The 21,890-nt window shown below is 51.3% G+C and overlaps 1 protein-coding gene across 1 annotated transcript in view; it reads left to right on the top strand.

Annotated features, from left to right (window-relative positions):
• The first annotated feature begins 6,930 nt into the window (after positions 1-6,930).
• The window catches only part of RAB10 (RAB10, member RAS oncogene family), a 47,498-nt gene continuing 32,538 nt past the window's right edge, over positions 6,931-21,890 (top strand). The window contains exon 1 of the mRNA XM_059827622.1: positions 6,931-7,079. Coding sequence (XP_059683605.1) covers positions 6,953-7,079 — 127 coding nt within the window. The 5' untranslated portion in view covers positions 6,931-6,952. The remainder of the gene's footprint in view (positions 7,080-21,890) is intronic.

Below are 21,890 nucleotides of genomic sequence, written 5' to 3'. Positions count from 1 at the left end.
GACATTCCTTAGGCTTTTTCTTGAGGTTTGACTAACTGGTATTGGTGTTGGTCACTCCTCATCTGCCATGCGCTCCTGGTTTCCCTTGTGCCATCCCCGTTTCGACGTGCCGGGACACTGGCGGGGGAGCTTGTGAAGCAGCAGAGTCTCTCTGGCTGCTCCTCTCTTCCCGGCACTGCCAGGGAGCGTGGAGGGTGCCCAAGGAGCTGCTTGTCCCAGATCCCTGGGTGAGCTGCCTCCCAGCGTCCCCAGCTGAGCCCCATTCCGCAGCCAAGCAGCTGGAGCTGGGGGGAGCTCGTCCGGTTGCCCAGGAGTTGCCTGGTGCGAGAACCGGCTGATGTTTGCCTGGTCTCTTCTCCTCGGGACCTGGAGCTGCTCCAGCTGCCCATCGTAGCCTCTCTGAGAGCAAAGGCCACCCCGTTCCGGGGTCCCCCTGCTGCCACCCCCTGCATGTCTCCCCTCTCAATATGGGACACCTTTCTGTTTCTCTGTGGCTTCAGAGATGTGTCCTACCATGCTGCTTCTGCAAAAGATATCTGGGAATGAGCCTCCAGCTGCTGCTAAATCCTCCCGACCTGCGCTGCGAACGCCTCATTCCCTCCACAGACACCTCATACCCAGCGAGTCAGGTTCCCTGCACAGGGCTCGGAGGAAGAAATGGCTCCTGGTTGTCCCCCACGGACCCTGCGGGCAGGACCAGGCTGCCTCCACCTCTCCCAGCCACCACACCTATGGAAAGAGGCAGCGCAAGCGGAGGCCGGTGCAGGGTGGGCTGGGGGAGCCGGGGGAAGGTAAGCTCTGCTGAGGGGGACTGCGAATGGCTGCCGTGAGCATCCCTGGTGACGACCGGCCACAGCCTCAGGCTCCAGCCACCCCTTGGGCTGAGATCAGAGGTTTTCTGGCTTTTTTGGATTGTGACCTGAGCATTCGTAGAGCAGCAGAGTCTGCCCGGACACGGCATGGGAGGGCAGGGAAAGGGGAGCTCCCACAGCCACCCGGGAAGGCAGCAAGGGAATCGCTCCAGTACAAGGTTCACCCCATATCGAAAGGGGGGGCGAGTTGGAGGGGCAAGCGCAGCTCATACTAAGCCTGGATTTAGGATGGATCAGTTTGCCGACAGCTGACTCCTCTATAATTAGATGGCAGCGGCGGTATGGGAGCCAGCTCAGGGCGCAGAGCTCCAACACCTTCCCACCCACAGCCATGTCGCTGAAGGAAACTGCCCTTTTTCCAGATGACCCCCGGATGCTTAAAACAGCCGGGTGAGCGACGAGCTGCATCTCCTGACGAACGGGAGATGAGGAATAAAAGCTACTACAATGTACTGCCTGTCCTGCAGGCCCTTGGGGCTGCCCTTGAGGAGAAGACCCTCTGATGCGGCCCCAGAGGATAAATCCTGTTGGCATGCGGGACTGGATGGCTTAGTGGTATCTCGTGCCACTTTGCCGATCACTAGCCACGCTAATAGGGTGCTGGAAAGGAGCTGCAGCCCTGCCCGGCTTCGGGGGCTGCAGGCTGGGAGCCTACACGTGCCCGATGCCCCTTGTCTGCAGCCCCCGAGCTGCGTCCCCGCTCTGCCCCGACACCTGCGTCACCTGGGGGAACTCCGCAGCTGCCCTCTGAGGTCCCGCAGCCCTGGGCTGTGCTCCACCGTCCCTCTTCCCATCTCTGCTGTTGTCCCGCGGGAGCTGAGAGAGGGGATAAAAGGGACGGCTGGCAACCACGTGGGAGGCTCCAGGCTTTTATCTTGGATCCGGGTTTTCAACAGATGTGGTGTGAGCAATGTCTGTAAGGCAACTAGATCAGCATCATTGCTGAGAGATTAAAGGATTTAATAATCTGCTGGCAAGATGTAATTGAAAGAGGCAGAGCTCTGGTTGTACAGCGCTCAACAAATGCACTGGGGTGTTCCCACGCTCCCCCCGAGATCCCTCCAAACCCTCCCGTAAGCAGAATAAATCCCCAGTGCATGCGGGGCAGGGCTTTTCCACAGGGATCCAGGGACTAACGCTTCATCTTCCTTTGTAGGTAACCACTTATTTATCATTAACGTGCTTCTAAAGAGCCCTTCATTCGGTGATCTCAGGTTGCTCCACAAAGAATAAGGAATCGGAGGCGCCGCTGCCTCTGCGCCAGGTACGCGGCGAGTCCCCGGGCACTGGGGGGGAAGCGGTGCTGCTGCTTGCCGGAGGTCAAAGCGTCATTCAGCAGCGGCGGCGAGCCGGCAATCGCTGCTTCTCAGTCCCTTGTTCTAATCGCTGCTCCACTCCCTGGTGAAAAACCTTAGAAAACAAGGCAGTGACTGGCTCTGCAAAGCACTGACGACAACAATGCGGAGCTTCTTCCCCTGCTCGCCAGCAGCGTGGGATCATGACCCAGCATTACCATAAGCAAGTGGTGCTGCAAGCGCAGGGCAGAAACTTTTGGCAGCAGACGGAGGGGCTGAACGTCTTGGAGGGGGGCAGCTGTCCTGGGGGGGGCAGAGGCACGGGAAGACCAAGGTGCTTAAGCATTAAACCTGGGGAAGGAGCCCCCGCGAGCGCATGGCCGAGGTCTGCCCCATCGCATTGCGCAGAGACAGACCGGGCAGCGGCGAGGGCAGAAAGCTCCTCGGAGGTGCCCAAGCGTGCTGCCCACCGCTGGGCAGAGCCCCACTGAGCCGCCCGTGCTGGCAGTGCCTTGCCAGAAGCCAAGCCGAGGTGACTGTGCAGAAATAAGAGACATGCCCGGCACACCGAACCCTCTGCCAAAGGCACGCTGGGCTCTGTGTGTCCTTTGCATCCTCCCTGCCGCCTGGAAGTGCTGACCAAGTCCTTCTGCTCTTGACAGGGTGGTGCCACCTGGAACAGAAAACAGGGGAGAGGGTCCCCGTTTCAGGGACATGGAGCTGCCCTTCTTGTTCCTCTTATTCTCTGGCTGTCCACTACAGCCCTGCCTGGGAGACAGACGGGGTAAGAGGCAGGGACGTGCAATCCAAGGTGGTGAAAGCCCGACCCCGCCGGCAGCGGTGGTAGGAGCCGCTCCAAACACTGGCCTGTGGCTTTTTTGGAAGCTGCTCGGCCTGGCTGTGCAGATCAGCTGGAGGCAGGAGGGTGGCTGGGAAGCCTGGTGAGACCCAACACCATGTATGCAAGTATCTGCAAAAGAGAAAAGCAGTGCGGGGGACCCTCCTTACATCGCTTTTACTTCCCCTCCTCAGGAATTCATCTGACGAAGCTTGCTGGTTTCTCCAGGGGTGTCTCCAAAAATTCACCCAGCTCCCAGGTATAGTTTGGTTTTTATTTATTTTGAGTTCCCTGCCTTGACGACAACAGCGAAATCAAAAAGGCAGCTTGGCGCTGCATGTGCCTACAGCCGAAGGGGTGGCTGGAGTTCAGAGCTCCTGGTCTGGCGCCCAGGGTACTCGCAGCACGGACCACGCTGTCGTCACCGCTAAGAGGAACGGTGTCACAGGGCAGCAGGTGGAGCAACTACAGCCCCTTTTCCGTTCCTCCTCAGACAGCGTGCTGAGCACTGGGGCTGTCACCACCAGCTCCGTCGGGGCTCCTGTCCTTACACAAGTTTTGGGTTCCAGCTGTTCCTGAAGCGGTGGGAGCCGGAGGTGACTGAGGGCTGGGAGGGTCTGTGCTGGAGGGCTCCATGGGAGCTCATCCCTCAAGGTGAGGAAGCAGAAATGGTGGGACCAGACCCTCCTCAGGTGGCCCGACCTGTGCCTGTGGCCGAGGAGCAGAGCCCCTGTCCCTGCCTTGGCTGGGGAAGGAGTTGGAGAAAACAAAGCTGCTCGTTCGCTGCGGCGGTGGGGCTGCTGATGCCTCCTGGATGACAAAGATCTCTCCCATCCCTGCGCACACCAAGGGCTGGGCCCTGCTTTGTGAGAGGATTTGAGTAACCAGCAAGCCTAGTATGTCACCGCTCTCCTCAAGCAAACCTCCCCAAACTTAAATACTGTTGCACAACTCGCTTGTGATTCACTTTTCCCCTCCCCATGGCGAGATCTGGAGGGCATGCATCTGCGGCGTGGTGTTGCAACCCCTGCGGCTCAGCTGTTCCTGGCAAGCGGGCTCCAACAGCCGGGAAGAGGCTGCCGGGTCCCGATGGCTCTCCCCTTCCACCCCATTCCTCCGAATTTGGTAATTACCCCTTGTCATATCAGATCAGTGCCTTCTTGAGATCAGGGCAGAAGATCCTTGGGAGGATGTGGTGGGGATAGCTGTGAGAACTGTTCCACCTCTCGCTGGACATCCCCAAATATACTGGCCCTGCAGTGACGGTCTCCTGACCGGGACTCATGGAGCAACCAAGAGCAAGGGTGTCCTGGTCCTTGGTGGGGTGTCTCCTGCAGGACCGGCTCCCTCAGGGGGTAACATTTAACATCAAGGCCAGTCTTAGATGTCAGACAGAAAATACTTTGTCTTGTTTGCAGTGGGATATGCAAGACTTCGTATTGCTTCCTCACTAGGATCCTAGAAGATAAAATTCTTTGAAGTCCTTTAACAAACACTCTAGGACAAAAGGTTATTGTAAACATTGGTGCAAACATCTAGTGATGTGCTCGTGCTGATAAACCTTCGGGGACTGACTGGAAGCTGCCCGCCTGTGGGTCCCCAGTTGGTATCTGTGGCAGTGCCTTCTCCGCGGAGCTCTCCACGAATACTGGCGTTTTTCTCCTTATCTGCTCAGTCGTAGACAGGAAGCGTTTCATATGGTGCCCTTAAACTGATCTAGCAAAGCGCTAAAAATAAACCTTCTTTGTGAAGCCACAAACTCCTGCCCTATCTATCTCCTGTGTCAGCTCCTGGAGACAACCTACTGCAAGAGTGCAAGGTTTCTTGAGACAGAGGCTTGCACCCCACTCACCACGGGGGAAGTGTGCCGGCAAGCCGGAGCTGCGGAGGCTCAGAAATCAAAATACAAAGGAAAGAAACCCAAGTGTCTGTCTTCAGAGCCGTGCTAAGCCGTGCTTTGGGAGGGGCCGGGTGGGAGGGATACAACTTGCATTAAACCTTTTGAGGTAACTCATCCTGCTAACAGTGGGAAATTACTGATTGCAGAATACTTAATTATGTACGTGAATTGCAGTTGGCAGTGTGCTGGATCGCGCTGCAGGATGGCTTGGGTTGGAACGTGCGCAAGCGCTCGCTTGTTTGGAAAGGGCTGCTCCCCGCCACGTTGAAGTGACGGGGTCTCTAGCAGCCCCCTGTGAGGCGGCATCTCACAGAATCACAGAATCGCTAAGGTTGGAAAAGACCTGTAAGATCAAGTCCAACCATCAACCCAACCCCCCCACGCCCACTAAACCATGTCCCGCAGTGCCACGTCCACACGTTCCTTGAACACCTCCAGGGATGGTGACTCCACCACCTCCCCGGGCAGCCTCTGCCAGTGCTTCACCACTCTCCCAGTAAAGGAAGAGGCTTCGGCGGTGACTCTGCAGCCGGGCTGTTACGGGAGGGTTCGCTCTCCAGTCTGGTAAGAGCGGGAGCTGTGACCAAGCGCCCACATAGCTGCTGGGAATGACCATCACTTCTGCCGGCGGCGTGACCTGGTGCCCACCGAGCAGCCGTCCGGCTCCGCGGCAAACACACCACGTGCAGGAGGTGCCCGGGCTCCCGGCGCTGGCCGAGCCCCCGAGTCGCCGCCTTCCAGCCCGCGCGGTTGTCTGGTTTTTGCTCCCCGTTTCTGGCAGAGCCTGCCCCAGGCTGCCCGGGGTGTCCCTCCGCACGGGTCCCAGTGCCACTGCTCACGGGAGCTGCCGCGCTCAGGGCCCCGCTACGCCCTCGGTCCCCCGGGAGCGGGGCCATGGCGGTGCCTCTCCCCCGCCGACGCCGGGCTCGGACCGGCTCTCTGCAGGCGGGCGGCTGCTGTGGGGCTGTGCTTACCGCCCCCCGCCTTCCCCGGGTGGTCCAGGGCCCAGGCCCCGCGTGCCGGGCCCGGTGGCTGCGGCCTAAGCGGCAGGCGGCCCGGTAAGGCTCGGCCGGGGCTGGCGGGTCCCGGGCCGGGGGAGGCCGCCGGCTGCAGCGGAGGGTCCCTGAGGGGGCTGGGGGCCACGGCGCGGGCGGGCGGGGCCTGGGGACCCCGCGGAAGGGCCTGTCCCGGGGGGGTGGGCACCGGGGGGGTGGGCACCGGGGCCGGGCCGGGGTCCCCGTGAGGGCCCGGCGCCCGCTCACGCCGCCAGGGGGCGGCCGCCGCCCCGGCGCCCCCCGCCGAGGGTCGTGCTCGCGCCCTGCCCCCGTGACGTCACCCCCGGGGGAGGCGAGACTGGCAGGCGGCCGTACCCAATGGGAGCCCGGCGGGAAGGCGGGACTTCCGGCGGCGGCCGGCCGGCGCAACGGTGGGAAGGCGGGGCCGCCGCCCCCTCAGGCCCCGCCCCGGTGCGCGGCCGCGAGCGCGGGTGGCGTCACCACGCCGGGGTTCTGCGGCGGGCCGCGGGCGCGCGCGCCGCCCGCCCGCCCTCCCTCCCCCCTTGCCGCCCCATTGCCGCCAGGGGCGCGCGCGCGGGTGTGCGTGCTGACGTCAGGGCGTGCGCGCCCCCGCCTGGAGGCCTGCGCGGTTACCGAGGGGCGCGCGCAGCCTCGGCAGCGCCTGTGAGGAGGAGCCGCCGCCGTCCCGGGGAGCCGCGCCGGGCCGGGCCGAGCCGAGCCGAGCCGAGCCGCGCCGCGGGGTTATGAGGCCGGGCGCCGCCGCGTCCCCGTGAGGAACAGCGGGCCCGTGGCGGCGCGGGGAGCGCGCGAGGCGCCGGGGCCGCCCCGCGACAGGAAGCCATTTTGTGGGCCCCCTCCTCCTCCTCCTCGTCCTCCTCCTCCTTCGCCGCCGCCCTCGCGAGCGGCGCGGCCGGTGCTGCCGGCCGGGGTGGGCGGGCGGACCCGCGGCGGGGGCGCCCGGTGAAGGAGGGCGGCGGCGGGGGGGGCGAGCAGGGGGCCGGAGCGGGCGGCGGCGGCCGCCGCGCCTCCCCATGGCGAAGAAAACCTACGACCTGCTCTTCAAGCTGCTCCTCATCGGGGACTCGGGGGTCGGCAAGACCTGCGTGCTCTTCCGCTTCTCCGACGATGCCTTCAACACCACCTTCATCTCCACCATCGGTCAGTGCCCCCCCCGCTCCCCCGGCGGGCCGGGCCCCCTCAAGCGGGGCTCTCCGCCCCGTTCCCGCTCCGGTGGGCTCCAGCTGCCCTGCCCTGCCCCCGGGGCGGCAGCCCTGCTCCCTGCCTTGCCTCCCAGCTTTCGGCCCCGTTTTCTCCTCTTGTGGCAGCCCTCGCCTCCGTGGGTCCCCGGGGACCCCCTCTCGCCCCCCCCCCCTTTTCCCTCCTTGCTCTTTTTGTCGGCATGACATCCCCGGGGAGGCGGCCGCCCTGGTCACACCCGGCACCGGCTTCGCCTCTGCTGCAGGGAGGAATGATTCGGTTTCTCTCCGCAGTTGAGCGCAGCAGTTTTCTCCGCTGTGGGTGACCCTGAGCAACCCTCTCTTTCCCTCCCTTGGGGCTGGCCTTGGCAGCTTGTCCCCCGCACCCTCTGCCAGCTACAGCCAGAGCCCACCTGGCTCCTTCCGTCACTGGTGAATCTCTCCCCCCCTGCACGCATGAGGGAGGTGGGGTTGCCATCCCTGCACAGTCTCTTCACCGCTATTGATGTGGCTTAGCAGAAATGATTACACTTGTGGGTGGGGTCTGTTTTCTCACCCAACAAAGCTGTCCTTCCCTCGTTTGTGACTGAGCCACTGGCCTTCTGGCAAAGCTGATTTTAGCCCTTCGTTGGTGGGCAGCTCCTAACTACAATAGTTCCTTCGACATCATGAAAGAGAGCTGTGTATTTTCCTTAGGCTTTCCTCCTTCTATTTCGTCCACGCTGTGAGACAGGCCTTGTACCTAACATCCTTTCTCCCTAGGTGTATCAGAGAGTTTTGTTTTTCTTCTCCTGAACACCGTCTTGTTTTGCAGATGAAGAGTTCAGGTCAGCAGCTTCTAAGCTTGGTGTCTGACTCTGGCAATTTAAGAGAATTCGTGCCTCCACTCTTTCTTGCAGTACCTGCTGGTGTAATGTGCAGATACCTACCACACATCTGGAAAAAAGAAAATCTTTTGTTCTGGGGGGGGGGCTGAGTTGGATCTGCCTTTCTGTGCTTGATATAAATCCCTGATTGGCCATACAGGTGTTCACCAAGGGTAGGAGAACATAGGGTGTAAGTGTAAATCTTTGTGCTAGGTGTAAGTACGCTCCTGTGTACTTCCTCATCAGTGTTGAAACATCACCCTAAAAATTGCAGCTCAGATGACAAGACATAAAAAGACCCTCTTAAGCAAGGCTTGGGTAATTTAAAGTGGAAGAAAGTATATTTGGGGGACAACTAAGTGTCAAGACGCAGTTTTTGCCTAAAAGCTCTTTGGCCCTCAACTGAGGGTTTTACTTAATTGTTTGGGGGGGGGGGTGTCACAGTCACTTCATCTTGTCTCTTAACATCGCATACCTTGACTATTGAAGGCTGTATTTATTTTGCTGCCGTGGCCGTGGTGTAATTCTGCGCTGCTTGGCAAATTCTCGCTGGGATCATGTGGCGTTTGTTGCTTTCTGAGTTTGCTGGGAAGGTTTATTTCAATTCTCAAAGTTAAAAATAGTCAATGTCATAGTGAAGAAGTCAGCAGATATATGGTGGCTCTTGCTCCAGAGAACTTGTGCTTTTCATGATCAGGGATTTTTAGTAATTAGTAATTAGTATTAGTTCTTGGTCTAACTGCAGTTTTTGAGCATTCAAGCTGAGTATCATCAGGTTTAGTTGCAGGTGTGCATGTGCAGAGTTTGGAAGTGTTTCTGAACATTCAAACCAATTGAGACCAGTAGGTATTTATTTCTGGAGAACATAATCTATTTGTAGTGCATGTAGACCAGAAGGCAAACAAGTTTTATTTCCTAAATTCTGAACTAAATTTCTGGTCATGGTAGCTGTGAACACCGCTTGATGACTAGTTGGTGTGTCAGACTCGCGTCTTTGCGGTGAAATTTAGCAGACTTTGGGGTACAAACAGATTTTCTTTGTGGTGCTGAATTCCAGGTGCTAACCTGCCCAAAGATGTCTTAAATGAATTGTTTCCTTAGTTGTCCTGTATGTAATTGGTTAATGAGGAAACCTGGTGGGAAGGTGTCCCATGCAAGCAGTGTCAGTTGAAAGGGAGACTCTACACTAGCACATTTTAAAAAGCAGCCCATCCGTGAAGGAAGAATCTTGAACTGGGTTAAAACACCTGCTCGCTTAGTTGTTCTCCGCATTGTTGCAACAAAGCAATTGAGTAATCTGTCTGAAAATACATGATCTCGAATTACCACCGGTAACTGTAGTTTTTAGACTTTCTCAAGTTTTTCTCTGCTGCAGCGGTGACGGCAGCAGTGGCAACCCAGGAACGTAACACAGAGCCTGAGAAGATGCTTTGCCTGGTGGGACCTGCTGTGATAAATCCCGCCACGGTAGCTGCACGGTTTGGGCTGGTTCTGCAGCCGGAAGAGGAGAGTTTCAGGAAAAACCTCAGATGGAGTCTTTGACCTGTAGCAACAAGGAAATACTATTTCCAAAGCACTTGTGTACACAGTAGATGACATTGAAGGTGACTGGCTTCTTGGCTGAATCTCTCCTTATACTTAAAAAAAACCAAAAAATACTTGGTAGCATGGCAGCTCTGATTCATGCTTCTCTGTTTACACTGAGCCCCACCGGGAACCTGAGATAGTCAAGCATGTAAAATGTACAGTAGTACTGATGGCTGTAAGCGAGGACTGGTTCAGTCTTTCTAGTCTTTATAGGACAAGGAGGGGTCTCAAAGAATATTGAAACTAGCCCACGTATATAAAATACCACTGGGGGAAGTGTTTTAATGCTATAAAACCAAAGGCTTGTCTGCATATGTAAGTGAATGTACAATAATAATGCATTTCTACTTCACATTAGTAACTTGTAAAGATGAAAGTGAGTGAATACATGTTTTAAGGACTGATTAAGCATGATCCATGATGGCAGTTTGGATATAATTTACTACATGTGTAATTTGGTATACTGTCTTTAACATTTGACTTTGAATCACTTCAATCTAATATTTCCTGCTAAAATAGCAGTTAAGCCTTTGGATGTGATGAGGTGCCTGTGTGAATGATTTCATTACCCTGTCTAGAGGTGCTATAAATAATCCAGATGGCTCTTCTGCAAGAATCCCTAAGTCATCGTAACCTCCCTGGAGAGCGCAGGGGCCTTGTCCTCAAATGCTGTGTTGCTGTTTTCAGGTAGAAAGGGCATAAAGTATAGAAGACTTAGTCTATCACAAACCATTCTTATTTTTAATAGCTCTTCAGTAATTCTCTGGTGCAAAAAATCATTTTTAGGGTATCTTCTTTTGAGAAATTGTGGTGACTTTTCAGTTGTGCTCTACAGATACTCTACAGTTGGGTCAGGTCTGTCTGTGGTAGCTGTTCCTCTGGGCGGGAACATATTGGAGGCTTCTCTTAGACGGTTACCTGGTCTCCCCTCTCCCCAAATGCTACTAATTTTAGTACTTTCTCTGCTGCCACTCCTGTTGCTAGCAGATTTTCTTTATTTTTAATGTTAAAAACGCTAGTATAAGTAGCTTCCAGTCAAGGTATACTCGAGATCTTAATTTTCTCTAGTACTTTTTTAATTGTCATTCAACGTGTCAAGTTGATGACAGCTTGAAGTGAAGAGTCGAAAAATGATCTGTTGGAGCTCTGCGGGCACGCTTTGTGAAGCTCTTCAGCAGGTAAAGCACTGGCCTTTGCTGCCTGGGCATAGGCAGGTAGAGAGGGCTGCTCATGCGAGGATGTCTGTCTAAAAATTTGAATGTCAAAACTGAACTCAAGCATATAATTGCTATTGTTTGACTAAGTAAAATGCAAATTAAGGTGAGTCACAAAAAAATGTTTTCCCATGAAACCTGACTACCTCTAGTAATGTGCTCAAGAGAACAAAGCGTATGTAATCATCGTGAGATTCCCTCTAAGAGCTACTGATGTAGGTAAAGCTTTCATGGACCTTAGCCCATACTGAAGATGCAGTGGTATTCTGTGTTTCTGGTCTTTACTCGCACTGACTGCAACTCTGCAAATCCCGAGAAAGAGAGAAAAAACAGTATGATATCTGAGGTTTGATCACCCCGTATTTTATTCTGAACAGAACAAGGTCTTGATGCCAAAGCTGTGCTAGGAGTGTGCAAAACTGTATTGTTTTAAATGCAAAGGTGTATGAAAACTATTTTCTGATGAAATTCTTTTTTTCTCAGGGTTTTCTTATTTCTTTGGCCTTTATTAGAAGTGATTTTGAGTTGCTAAGCACTTGCTTTGGCGTCATTGCGTATTGGTACATTTAAGCAGTGAAATTTTTTAAAGTCAGTCCTCGGATATCAAAAATAGGAAATAAAGCAAGTTTCTTCATACATCTTGTGAGGATTTGTTTGCCCATGATTGTCATATAGTAATATTGGGAAGGAAGGAGTCCCACGTAGAGAATGGGGAAAAACTTGGTTGATCGTGGGAAGACAAACTAGGTGGAATTTATGTTTTGAATTGTGGAAATGCTTTTCGCTGTATGACGGTTGCAATGAAGTTGGAAAAACAAGTAATTTCTGGGGTCCAAAACCAGAGTATTACTACAGCAGTTGAAAGTACTGTCTTGCTTTTTCCTTGGATTCCTTTTCTGTCTTACATCTATAGCTTGTCGGCTTGCAGGAGCAGCAACAACTTTGAGTTTTGTTTGTATTGTGCCCAGGCTATGGGTTCAGTTCCTATCTGACTCCTGGCAGATGAATCAGAAATAAAAACCAAACCAACAAACCACCTCCCCAGCAAAAACCCCACCCCAGCTCCTGTTCAGTCATTTCCATGACATGGAGTCCAGAAATCATCAGGCAGCAAGAGATGCAAAAATCATTTCTACACATAGGTAATTGAGCTATAAAACTTGATGTCATGGGAAGTTTTGGAGGGGAAAATAGAAATGGGTTCAGAAAGAAAGTAGAAAATTGAAGTGGATCCATTGGTGGCTGTTAGATGTGATGGTTTGGATGCAGTCTGGAGCTTGGGAATCCCCTCAGCTCTTGGTTGCTGGAGGCGGAACGAGTATTCTTTGGCCTGGAGAGAGTGGTTCTCACCTCTGTCTGCTGGGACGCCCAGGAGAAGCGTTACAGAGTGAATTAGACTTAATGGCGTGATACGGTATGATTGAGGGTGTTTGGGTTTTTGTTTTTTTTTTTAAATCTAGGTCATGGATAATGAGCAGCAGTTTTGCTTGTGCATGCCTTGCAGTGCTGATGAGAAGTATGTGGATAGCTGTATGGTGAAGCGCTGAGGAACTGAGCTGGCTGGAAACTTTATTTTTTTCAAACATAGCTATTTTTCAGCTGAGCTGGATCAGTTCCCTGATCTGGCTTCTTATGTTACCATGTAAATCTGTACTGGCAGAGTGCATAGGGCATCTGGGGACATGGAAAGACTGGAATAGGTGGTACTCATACCGAGAGGTTACTTGTAAAAACTCACTTTAGGGTTGCTGTTCCATGCTAACAAAGCGCTTGGCAGCATCGCCGGTGCCTAGTGTTCCCTCCTCCCTGCCCCCAGTGTGAAACAAACCCAAAACTGGGCTTGCTCCTCTCCCTGTGCTTCTGCTGTCACTGCCTCCCGGCAAAAACAGTTGGTGAAGATTGAGAAGAACGCTGCTGAACTCCTTACTCGGGCACATACCTGTGCGGTGGCAGCACAGGACACGTAGCCCTGCTGCTCCTTTTCCTCTTTGTCCTTGCACTGACATGCTATTTATGTTCAGCTGAAACTAATAGGCAGCTGTTACCTAAATGTGCTAAGTGTGATCAGAAGACGTGGAGTCGAATGGGAAGGAGTGTGTGGAGGGTGGCTGCTCCCGCGCTGTGTCCAGGAGGAGACTGAACTGTGGCTTCAACAGTAAGTGGCAAAGATAAAGAGTGGATGAAGTCGCTAATGTTTCCTAGGGTAGAGTGTTTCAGATTTGGAGCGCAGGCCTGTAGCTTGTGACAGGCTGTCCGAATAATCCGTGGTCTGCTCTTGAATTTTACAAGACCAAATGAAATGCCTGTTGACGTTGGTAGAAAACTTGCTCGGGAACTAATAAGCAGGGATGCAGCCTTCATTTTAAGAAACCACGGACTGGGTTTTTTAGTGCCTTGCTGAGTGATAAAGCACAACTGGGGGGTGCAGAGAAGTAATTACCTCTTTCGAAAGGAAAATCTGTTACTCTCCTCAATCCTGAGAAAATGCTTAATCTTTTCCACCCTTACAGTTAATATTGGTATTTAATTAGAGAATTAGTTGGGAGTTTATTGATAAATACTTCATCAGGAGATAGGAAAAAAAAATAATCCCAAGGTGAAGGGGTTTTTTTAGCTTGTGCTAAGCAGCTGTTGCTGCCTGTAGTCCAGTGGTGCTGCGTGTGTGGGGTTTTGTCTTGGCAGGCCACGCTCGCTGTACCTGCTCCTGGCAGCCCTCGGGAGCAGGGTGTGGGCCGCTTCCACCGTTCGGGTGGCAACAGCTTGCTCTTGTCCTCCTCTTTTCTGGAGCTGTGGAAGGGCAGCGTGTTCTTGCTTGTTAGCGGTGTTGTAGAGGAAAGAGCAGGGGAATCTCGGGAAGAATGGCGGCTGGGAGCGGGCTGCTCCTACCAGGAAACTTCATCTGCCTGGGGTTGAGAAATGTCTGGGAAAGACACTGAATGAGAGTGGGTTGCACGGAGTCTCCTGGCAGTGGCAGCCAGTGCCTGTTTTGCTACGTGATCTTCTGGTGACACGTGGAGAAGGGTTTTGTGTAACCCTTGCGAGGGGGTAAGGTACTTCAGAAACACTTTGTGAAGAACGGGCTTGCCAAATTCCCAGTGCTTTGGGAGTTCCCTGTCTGGCCCTGGGGAAACAGGAAAGGGACCAGAGTTGCTGCTGCAAGTCTTGAATGTTCAGTGTTTCGGTACAACTTAACTGTGTGGGTTTTTTTTCTGCGTGGGTTTAACTAGAAGTCTTGTGTGGGTTTAACCAGAAGTCTCTGCATGTTTTTGTTCTTTTCTGTAGCTAAAACAACTCGAGGCTTTCTTTCCCACTGGGATTGTGACTGTCTTACACTGCCTAACCTGCAGAAATACCCGTTTGTCTTCATTTCCAAAATCTGACTTAACGCTCCCTGAGAGAGGCCTGCTTGCTTGATTGCCGTTAAGTGTGGAATACCCACACTGACATCCATACCTGTACAGCTTTGTCCTCAAGGATGCTTTTCAAACTGGTGTTTTTTTCACATTCAGACTAATGATTGGCTCTACAGATACCAGATACGCTGAAGCAGTTGTTGGATTGGGGGGAGTGCTGGAAACTCCCTTCCCGATAACGTGGGTCTGGTGTGGCATGCTGCTTCATGTACTGGGAGTTCCTTTAGTATTGCAGTCCTGCAGTACGGTCCAGTCCAGTACTGCAGTACAGGGCTGTGATCGACATAATGGAATCACAGAATAGTTTGGGCTGGAAGGGACCTTTCCAGGCCATCTAGTCCAACCCCCTGCCATGAGCAGGGACATCTCCAACCAGACCAGGTTGCTCAGAGCCCCGTCCAACCTGACCTGGAATGTTTCCAGGGATGGGGCAGCTACCACCTCTCTGGGCAACCTGGGCCAGGGTTTCACCACCCTCAGCGTGAACAATTTCTTCCTTCCACCTAGTCTGAATCTCCCCTCTTTTAGCTTAAAACCATTCCCCCTTGTCCTGTTGCTACAGGCCCTACCAAAAAGTCTCTCCCCATCTTTCCTACAAGCCCCCTTTAAGTACTGAAAGGCCGCAGGAAGGTCTCCCCAGAGCCTTCTCTTCTCCAGGCTGAGCAACCCCATCTCTCCCAGCCTGTCCTCACAGCAGAGCTGTTCCAGCCCTCTGACCATCTCCGTGGCCTCCTCTGGACCCGCTCCAACAGGTCCATGTCTTCCCTGTGCTGGGGACCCCAGAGCTGGACGCAGTGCTCCAGGGGGGTCTCACCAGAGCGGCGTTGAGGGGCAGAACCCCCTCCCTCGACCTGCTGGCCACGCTGCTGGGGATGCAGCCCAGGATGCGGTTGGCTTTCTGGGCTGCGAGTGCTCATTGCCGGCTCACGTCCGGCTTTTCATCCCCCAGTACCCCCAAGTCCTTCTCCGCAGGGCTGCTCTCCATCCCTTCATCCCGCAGCCTGTGTTGATACTGGGGGTTGCCCCGACCCAGGTGCAAGACCTTGCCCTTGGCCTTGTTGAACCTCATGAGGTTCAGGTGGGCCCACTTCTTGAGCTTGTCCAGGTCCCTCTGGATGGCATCCCCTCCCTCAGGAGTGTCAACCGCACCACACTGCTTGGTGTCATCTGCGAACTTGCTGAGGGTGCACTCGATCCTGCTGTCTGTGTCATTGATGAAGATACCGTCCTCAGTGGGAGGCCGTCTTGGCCCAAGATCTAAGCTTCAGAACCCTTAAAAGATGTGGTTATGAAGGTGGGTAGTACTGTGATAACTTCAGGTGTTTACCCATTTTAGGTCGGGGTACAGTACCACTTACTTGCCTGTCATTTAATTTACGAGGCTATCAGAAGGTTCATTAAAGCTGGTCTTGTCAAGTTGTGTCATCTGTGGCTTATGAGGTGGAACTCTTGTGTCTGTTTCATGGCAACAATCACTGAACAGTGCGCACCTGGTCCTGAATAAAAAGTTACTCTGTCCTCTGAGGTGGTTACATCTTTACTTGGACTCGCCAGCTTTTCCGTCTCCTGGAGTAAAGGTGATTTTATGTTTTACTTCACACATTTGGTTATTAACTTCAGGCCTATGAAGTTAACGTACTGATGCCTGACCTATTGATGTGCCAAGCGTCCTCTGTCCCGCCCTTCTAACCATAGGCATGTTACCTGTTCTTCCTCACCTCCGAACCTCACTGGCAGCTGACTTCCCTGTAGGTAACTAAGTTGATTGCACTTCTTTAACTATTATACTATTGCAGATCTATAGTAAATGTCTGAACTTTGATAATTAAAAAAAGTTGAAAATGTCGGTAGTGGTATTTAGATGTTTCCAGTTCTTAGGTAGCAATCTTAATTTCACACCTTCCAAGGCTTGCTGCAGTCTGCGTCCTATCCTGTTCCCTTTTCTGAAATGGGATTCCTCTAGCATAACTAGCTTGTTAAAAGCTGAACTGTCAGCATGGGCTAGCTGTCTAGGCTCCTTCTGTAACTGGGGCGAAGGAAAATAAGAAACTCCATCCATCTGAACATGGCAGTATGTACGCATGCCTTTCTGTCACTTTAGAGGAAGCTTGGATGCGTAGCTTAAATATAGCTGTCTTAATTGTTGGTTAAAGGAATCCCACCAACGCTTCTGTTTTATTAAGCATGCTGTGAAACGCTTTCATCTCAACATAACTTTTTGATCTTGCCAGTAAACAACAAAATGATTTTTTATTTTTCTTAGCTACTCAAGTTCCTGGCAAAACCAAAGATACTACTGGCTAGTTCTTTGGGTTTTGTACCTAACGTTGGTATGTCTGGGACAGCAGGGACCAGAAATGTGAGTTCTCTGGAAAGTCTGGTGCTTCTCATTCCTATTTCAGTGAGCAGGGATGGTGAACAGAAATGCTGGTGGTTGGGGGCTCAAAAACTCCGCCTGTGACAACGTTAGACTGCTAGTGTCTGCGCAGTCGTGGTGGCCATGTGCCACAGGGCATGTGTCCCAGCGTGCTTGAGGCCTTGACCCAGCCGGAGAACCAAGGGGATGCGGCTGCCCAGGTTCGGGTCCCCAGCGTTTGCTGCGGTGCTGCCTGAGGCTGCTGCCAAGGGCCAGAAGTGGTAGACACAAGTCTCAACAGGGAAAATTTGACCTGAGTATTAGGAAAAAATCGTGATGAGGGTGGTCTGTGACTGGAACAGAAATGCGGAGAGCTGGTGGGACTGCTGTCTGTGGGATAATGAAAATATTTCTAGAAGAGACCCCAAGCAACCCGACTTAACGTGGCCCTGCTGTAGGGTGTTAGAAGTGCACACTCCACGCTCTGCAGCCTGCCTTAGTCTCGCTCTTGGTGCTCGGTGCCAGGACAGGACCTGTGTTGGGGGTCCAAATTCCCAGTGTGTGTCAGAGCTGCTGCTGGATCCGATCAAAAGCACTCCAGTCTGGAGAGATTCCTGCTGGAAGCCTGCTTTTGATCTTCAGGGTGTTAGATAATGGCCACCAGCTTTGTAAAGAGCTTCTAACAAAGTACTTTCTTAAGAGGTAGAAGAAACAGCTGATAAAGAAGGCATGTGATGTCTTGCTCAGAGCGAGCTCAGGTGCTCCTCATCTAGCTTTTGCAGGAGCTTCAGTACTGCTGCCGAGCTCAGAGCAGGCGCCTCTTTGGTCGGAGTTGCTGTCAGCTTTGTGGTTTCTCACCCTGTAACTTACACTGCTGCTGGTCCGGCTATTGGTAAAACTCTTCTTTAACCTCAGTTCTTTCCGTGTAAATCCTGATGTCATGTTCTAACATAGTCCTTTTCAATATCATAGTCAGATGCTTTGTTGCGGAATAGATGTGGGATACAGGGAGTCAGCGCAGGTCCTTTGCCGAGGCGGGATGGCTGACTGTGTGACCACTCCCGGCTCCCTTCAGTGCAAAGGGAAATGGGTTTATTCCATGAGAATTGAAACCTTGCAAGTGAGCATCTATTCTCATCGTCCTGAGGCACAATGCCTTTACACTGGAGGTGAGAGTTGGCAAGGTGCTAGCTTGGGGCTTTTTTCTTCTGGCAGTTGAGGTGTAGCTAACCTTGTTGCAGCATACAGCAAACTAGAGAATCCAAACAAGTCTTACGGCCTTCAGTGCTGCCTCGGGAGAGGCCAGTCTTTTGGGGTAGCAATAACTTTTGATTCTAGGCGTGTCATGCGATGCTCTTCCAGTTTTTCCACCCTTTCAAAGGTACATAATTCCTGTTTCTCGGGCTCTTTCTGTGGTTCGAGTGTCGCAGTATCGGTAATAGCTAAAAAAGGTGATAAGACTTACTTAAATGTGATGCTTCTGGGCAATATTGTAGCAATGACCTTTTTTTTTCCCTTCAGTCTTTTTTCCTGCTAATGAGCTTGACAACACTGCCATTTATCTTCTTGCTCACTGGAGAACTTAGAGAGGTTGGGTAGAAACATCTGGTGGTATAATACTTGATCTCCTCCAAGAGTAGGGAGGTGGAGGAACTTTTCGTGGTCACGCTGTGCTTGAGGTGTGGCAGTTGTCTTACAGATCCCTAGAACTTGGTGTAAACCAAAGATAAGTACCTGCTGCCATGCTTTGACTCTGTGAAGTCTCTGTGTTTCTTGATGCTGAAGGGTTCATACATTAAAGCTTTTTATGAAACTTCAATGTTGGAATATATGTGTAAGTTGATACTCAGTAACTGAAAACATCCTAAATCATATGGCCACTGCTTCAGTAAAATACGTATTGAATTGTACTGATGTAACGCAAGCAATGGAGCTTCATAGTTGAACATACTATATTTAACACTAGACACAATGCCATTCTTTGGAGTCTGTGTAGAAATAATAGGTGTGGCCTTAACCAGCAATTCAGTATTGAAAATTTCGCACAGAAAGGGCTGGGTCACAGCTTATCTCCAACCCTCTTGTAAATGGGAACGATGCTTCTAGGCTGCAGTGCTCCGTGCTTTAGTAACGCCAGTGCGTACCTCATGCCAACGATGACAAAACTTCACCTGCTGCTGTGATGTAGTCTAGGTAGCTTGAGTTAGGGTGCTTTCATAAATAATGGTAATATTTTCTATTTGTAATGAAAGAGACCTGGTTTTCCAGCAGTAAGTAGTTACTTACAAGCACATGTGTTCTTTTCAGTGAGCTGGAAAAGGCAGCTGGTAGGTGGTTTCACCAGAGAAAACATTTAAAAGTCCAAGTGCAGTAACTACCCGACTCCTCAGTTTTGCTCTTAGAAGTTTGAAATCCTGCTGGCGTGGCTGAAACTGGTCAAATACAGGTGGGTGCATTCACTGAGAGTTTACGTTCCAGCAAGTTGCCTGGTCTGAAAATGTAAGTGATAGTCTGTCCTTCCTTTGATAGTTCTAGCAGTAATGAGTTTTAATTACTGAAGCAAGAAGTAACTGACCTGAGTTTCTGCACTGCAGTAAGTCATCGTTAGGGATGTTGGGAAGGCAGAGAGCTCCTGGGCACTTCTTGAGCTTCTAAGTATTTAGAACAGGTTGGCTGGCTGAATCTTTTTAATGACCTCCAAGACACAGTACTTGCCTCTTTGGTAAAGCTAACGCTTTTCCTGAATGAATCTCCTTCCCTTTGTTTGTGTTATCTGTCAATCTGCTGAGTATAAATTAGCCAGGGTAAGTGTTAACTTGAATTTTATTTTTATGTAACTTGAGGACAAAGTTACTGTTACAGCAAGAAGTGACAAATTTTCTGTTTCATAAACAGAAGCCATTTATGTGAAAGCAGATTCATGTACCATATTTATTTTCTAGCTAACAAATATAGCATAAGTAGGCTAAGACATGCATGAAAACCGATTTAGTTGGCTGTAATTGAACTTAAACATAGCGCCTGTTTGCTGGTTTAGAGTAGAATTCCAATTAGTCGTGAATTTGTGTGTGGACTGTCGGCTTGCTGGAGTCCAGACCTTTCCCTGCTGTGATTTTAGGTGTGGGACCTAATGGGCTTCGCTGACAAAGGGGTTCACAGGGAGGTATGGCTGCTTCATGTGGTGCCCTCCCTAAAAAGACATGCTGGTAAAGGCGACTGGCAGAACTCTGCTACCTGGGCCAGAAGTTTACGGGGTATATTAGAAAATGAAATATGTAATGGCAGAGAATTAAATCAGCCCTCAAACCTGGAGTTAACTGACACTAAGCAGAGATTTTTGCTGCATGGGAACAACTCTGAAGTATGTACTGTTTCTTGCTAGAGCTTCATTTCCTTTTTTTCCTTACTACCTTGTGAATAAAAACCTTCTTGTCTCTTGGTATGCATAAAACCTCACTAAAACAGCTCCTTTGTTCATTTTGTCTTGTTTGTGGGAGCCTTGTGTAAGGTTTAGCTGCTGGAATGGCAAAATGATAAAAGTTTCTTTTTTTTCTGGAAGAAGGAACTGCTTTTGTTGAAACTGTGCGTGGTTTCATAGACCTAAGTGGCAGTGTAGGTGGTATCAACAGGAAGCTTCTTTCTGAGCAGAGATTTTTTTTTTTATATGTAAATTTGAACTGTACTTTCACGTGACTTCTGAAACTCCTTCCTTGGAAGGAATACGGTTAAGTGAGGAGAGATCCTGTGGGACCCTCACCGGTTGATCTGCTTACTTTCTGTGGCCGCCTCAGATCTTTCTGTGCAGCGTGCTGTATTGAGGACTGTCTAACACAATACTTAAACTTCACTAGACAAAAGTTGCATTAATGCATTAAATGAGATGAAGGCAACTGGGGAGGAGAGGATGAGAAGGCTTCATAACTGGTTCTGGCCTGAGAAATGGCTTCTGTCCCTGTCGTATGTGATGGGTTACTTGCACCAAAGTGAGACTCTGTGAACCTTCGTCATTGTCTGGGACCTCAAGTTTAGTCTGCTTGGTGTGAATGGCAGGTCGACTCACTGCACCCAAAATTCACGGCAGCTGTGCTTTGAACACATCTACTGAGCTTATGCTGAAGTTGAAGTGCCAGATTCTTAACCACTGGAAACTGCTGTCACTTGATATCCAGAGCCGGGTGCTTGCATCCATTTTATTGGGAAATGGTCTTTGCCCTGATTATCTCCTGAACTTTGCCCAGGCCCTGATATGGAGAGTGCTAGCTCTCAAATCAAACCCATGAGATCAAAACAGTGCCACGAACACATAGTCCACTGGCTGAAGTTCTGGTCCTGGGCACTTCCCTTGCCATCAGCTGACTCGCTGCTGGATGTGGCCATAGCGTGCTCTTCAGCGTTTAGTACCCTGGAGGGTTCACGGGCATAGCTGCGGCGGTTAAAGAGCTCGCCCAAAGTCCCCTGCCCTGTTGCTTTGCCAGAGGTAGAAAACCACGTTGTTCTTTCGTACTGCCTCAGCAGTCTCCATCAATTTAGATCACCGGCAGTGCATTTGTTAATCACCCAAAGTGTGGCTTGAATTGCTGAGGCGTGAATGCCTGTGCCATTGTCACTCCCTCTGAATGTGGAGGAGGACGTGACGCCTCTCAAGGAAAGGTTACTAGAAATCGGGTTGGTTTGAGCTCTTGTAGATTGAGCTTTAGTTCATTAAGACACCTTTCCCTACAGACCTCTAGTCAGGCACCTCTAATTAATGTTTTTAAGCTCATGGATCTTAGTTCCTCCCTTGGAGGAGTCATTGTCTTCACTTTACAGGAAAGTTGTATTTTCTACTAGTCTTTGCAAAGAAGCTTTATTACTAGCTTTTTAGTTTACAGATCAGTATTTAAATGTATGCAGTAGATGGAGTAAGGGAGCTGGAACTTGAGATGTATGTAAACTTCTTAATCGCTGTCCGTGTCATTGTTGAATGAGACAGTGCCGTTTTAAAATGCCTTCCAAGCCGGTACATGTGATGGGACCTCAACTACGACTGTGTGCTGAATGGTAATGGTGCCTTTCTTACCTTCTGATTATTTGGATTTGCTGTTTTAATTCCAGGTATGGGGATGAACAGCACTTCACATTGTAATCAATCTATTAAACATCTGAACAATGTCACTTGAGGAGAAGCAGCTTCATGGAATTCTTGACGTGTTGATACTGTTTGCTTCCTTACAGCCTTGTGGCTTCTGAGACCTAAATGTGTGGACGCAATCTGTATTTGAAAAAGGAGAAGGAAAGCCTCACTGCTTGTGTTCCAGCTAATGTAAAGAGTTGCATCTGCAAATATCCAGTGCATAG

Source organism: Gavia stellata, chromosome 2 (genome assembly GCF_030936135.1).
Source record: "Gavia stellata isolate bGavSte3 chromosome 2, bGavSte3.hap2, whole genome shotgun sequence".
In the NCBI taxonomy this organism is placed as follows: Eukaryota; Metazoa; Chordata; class Aves; order Gaviiformes; family Gaviidae; genus Gavia; species Gavia stellata.
This window is presented reverse-complemented; position numbering and strand designations above follow the sequence as displayed.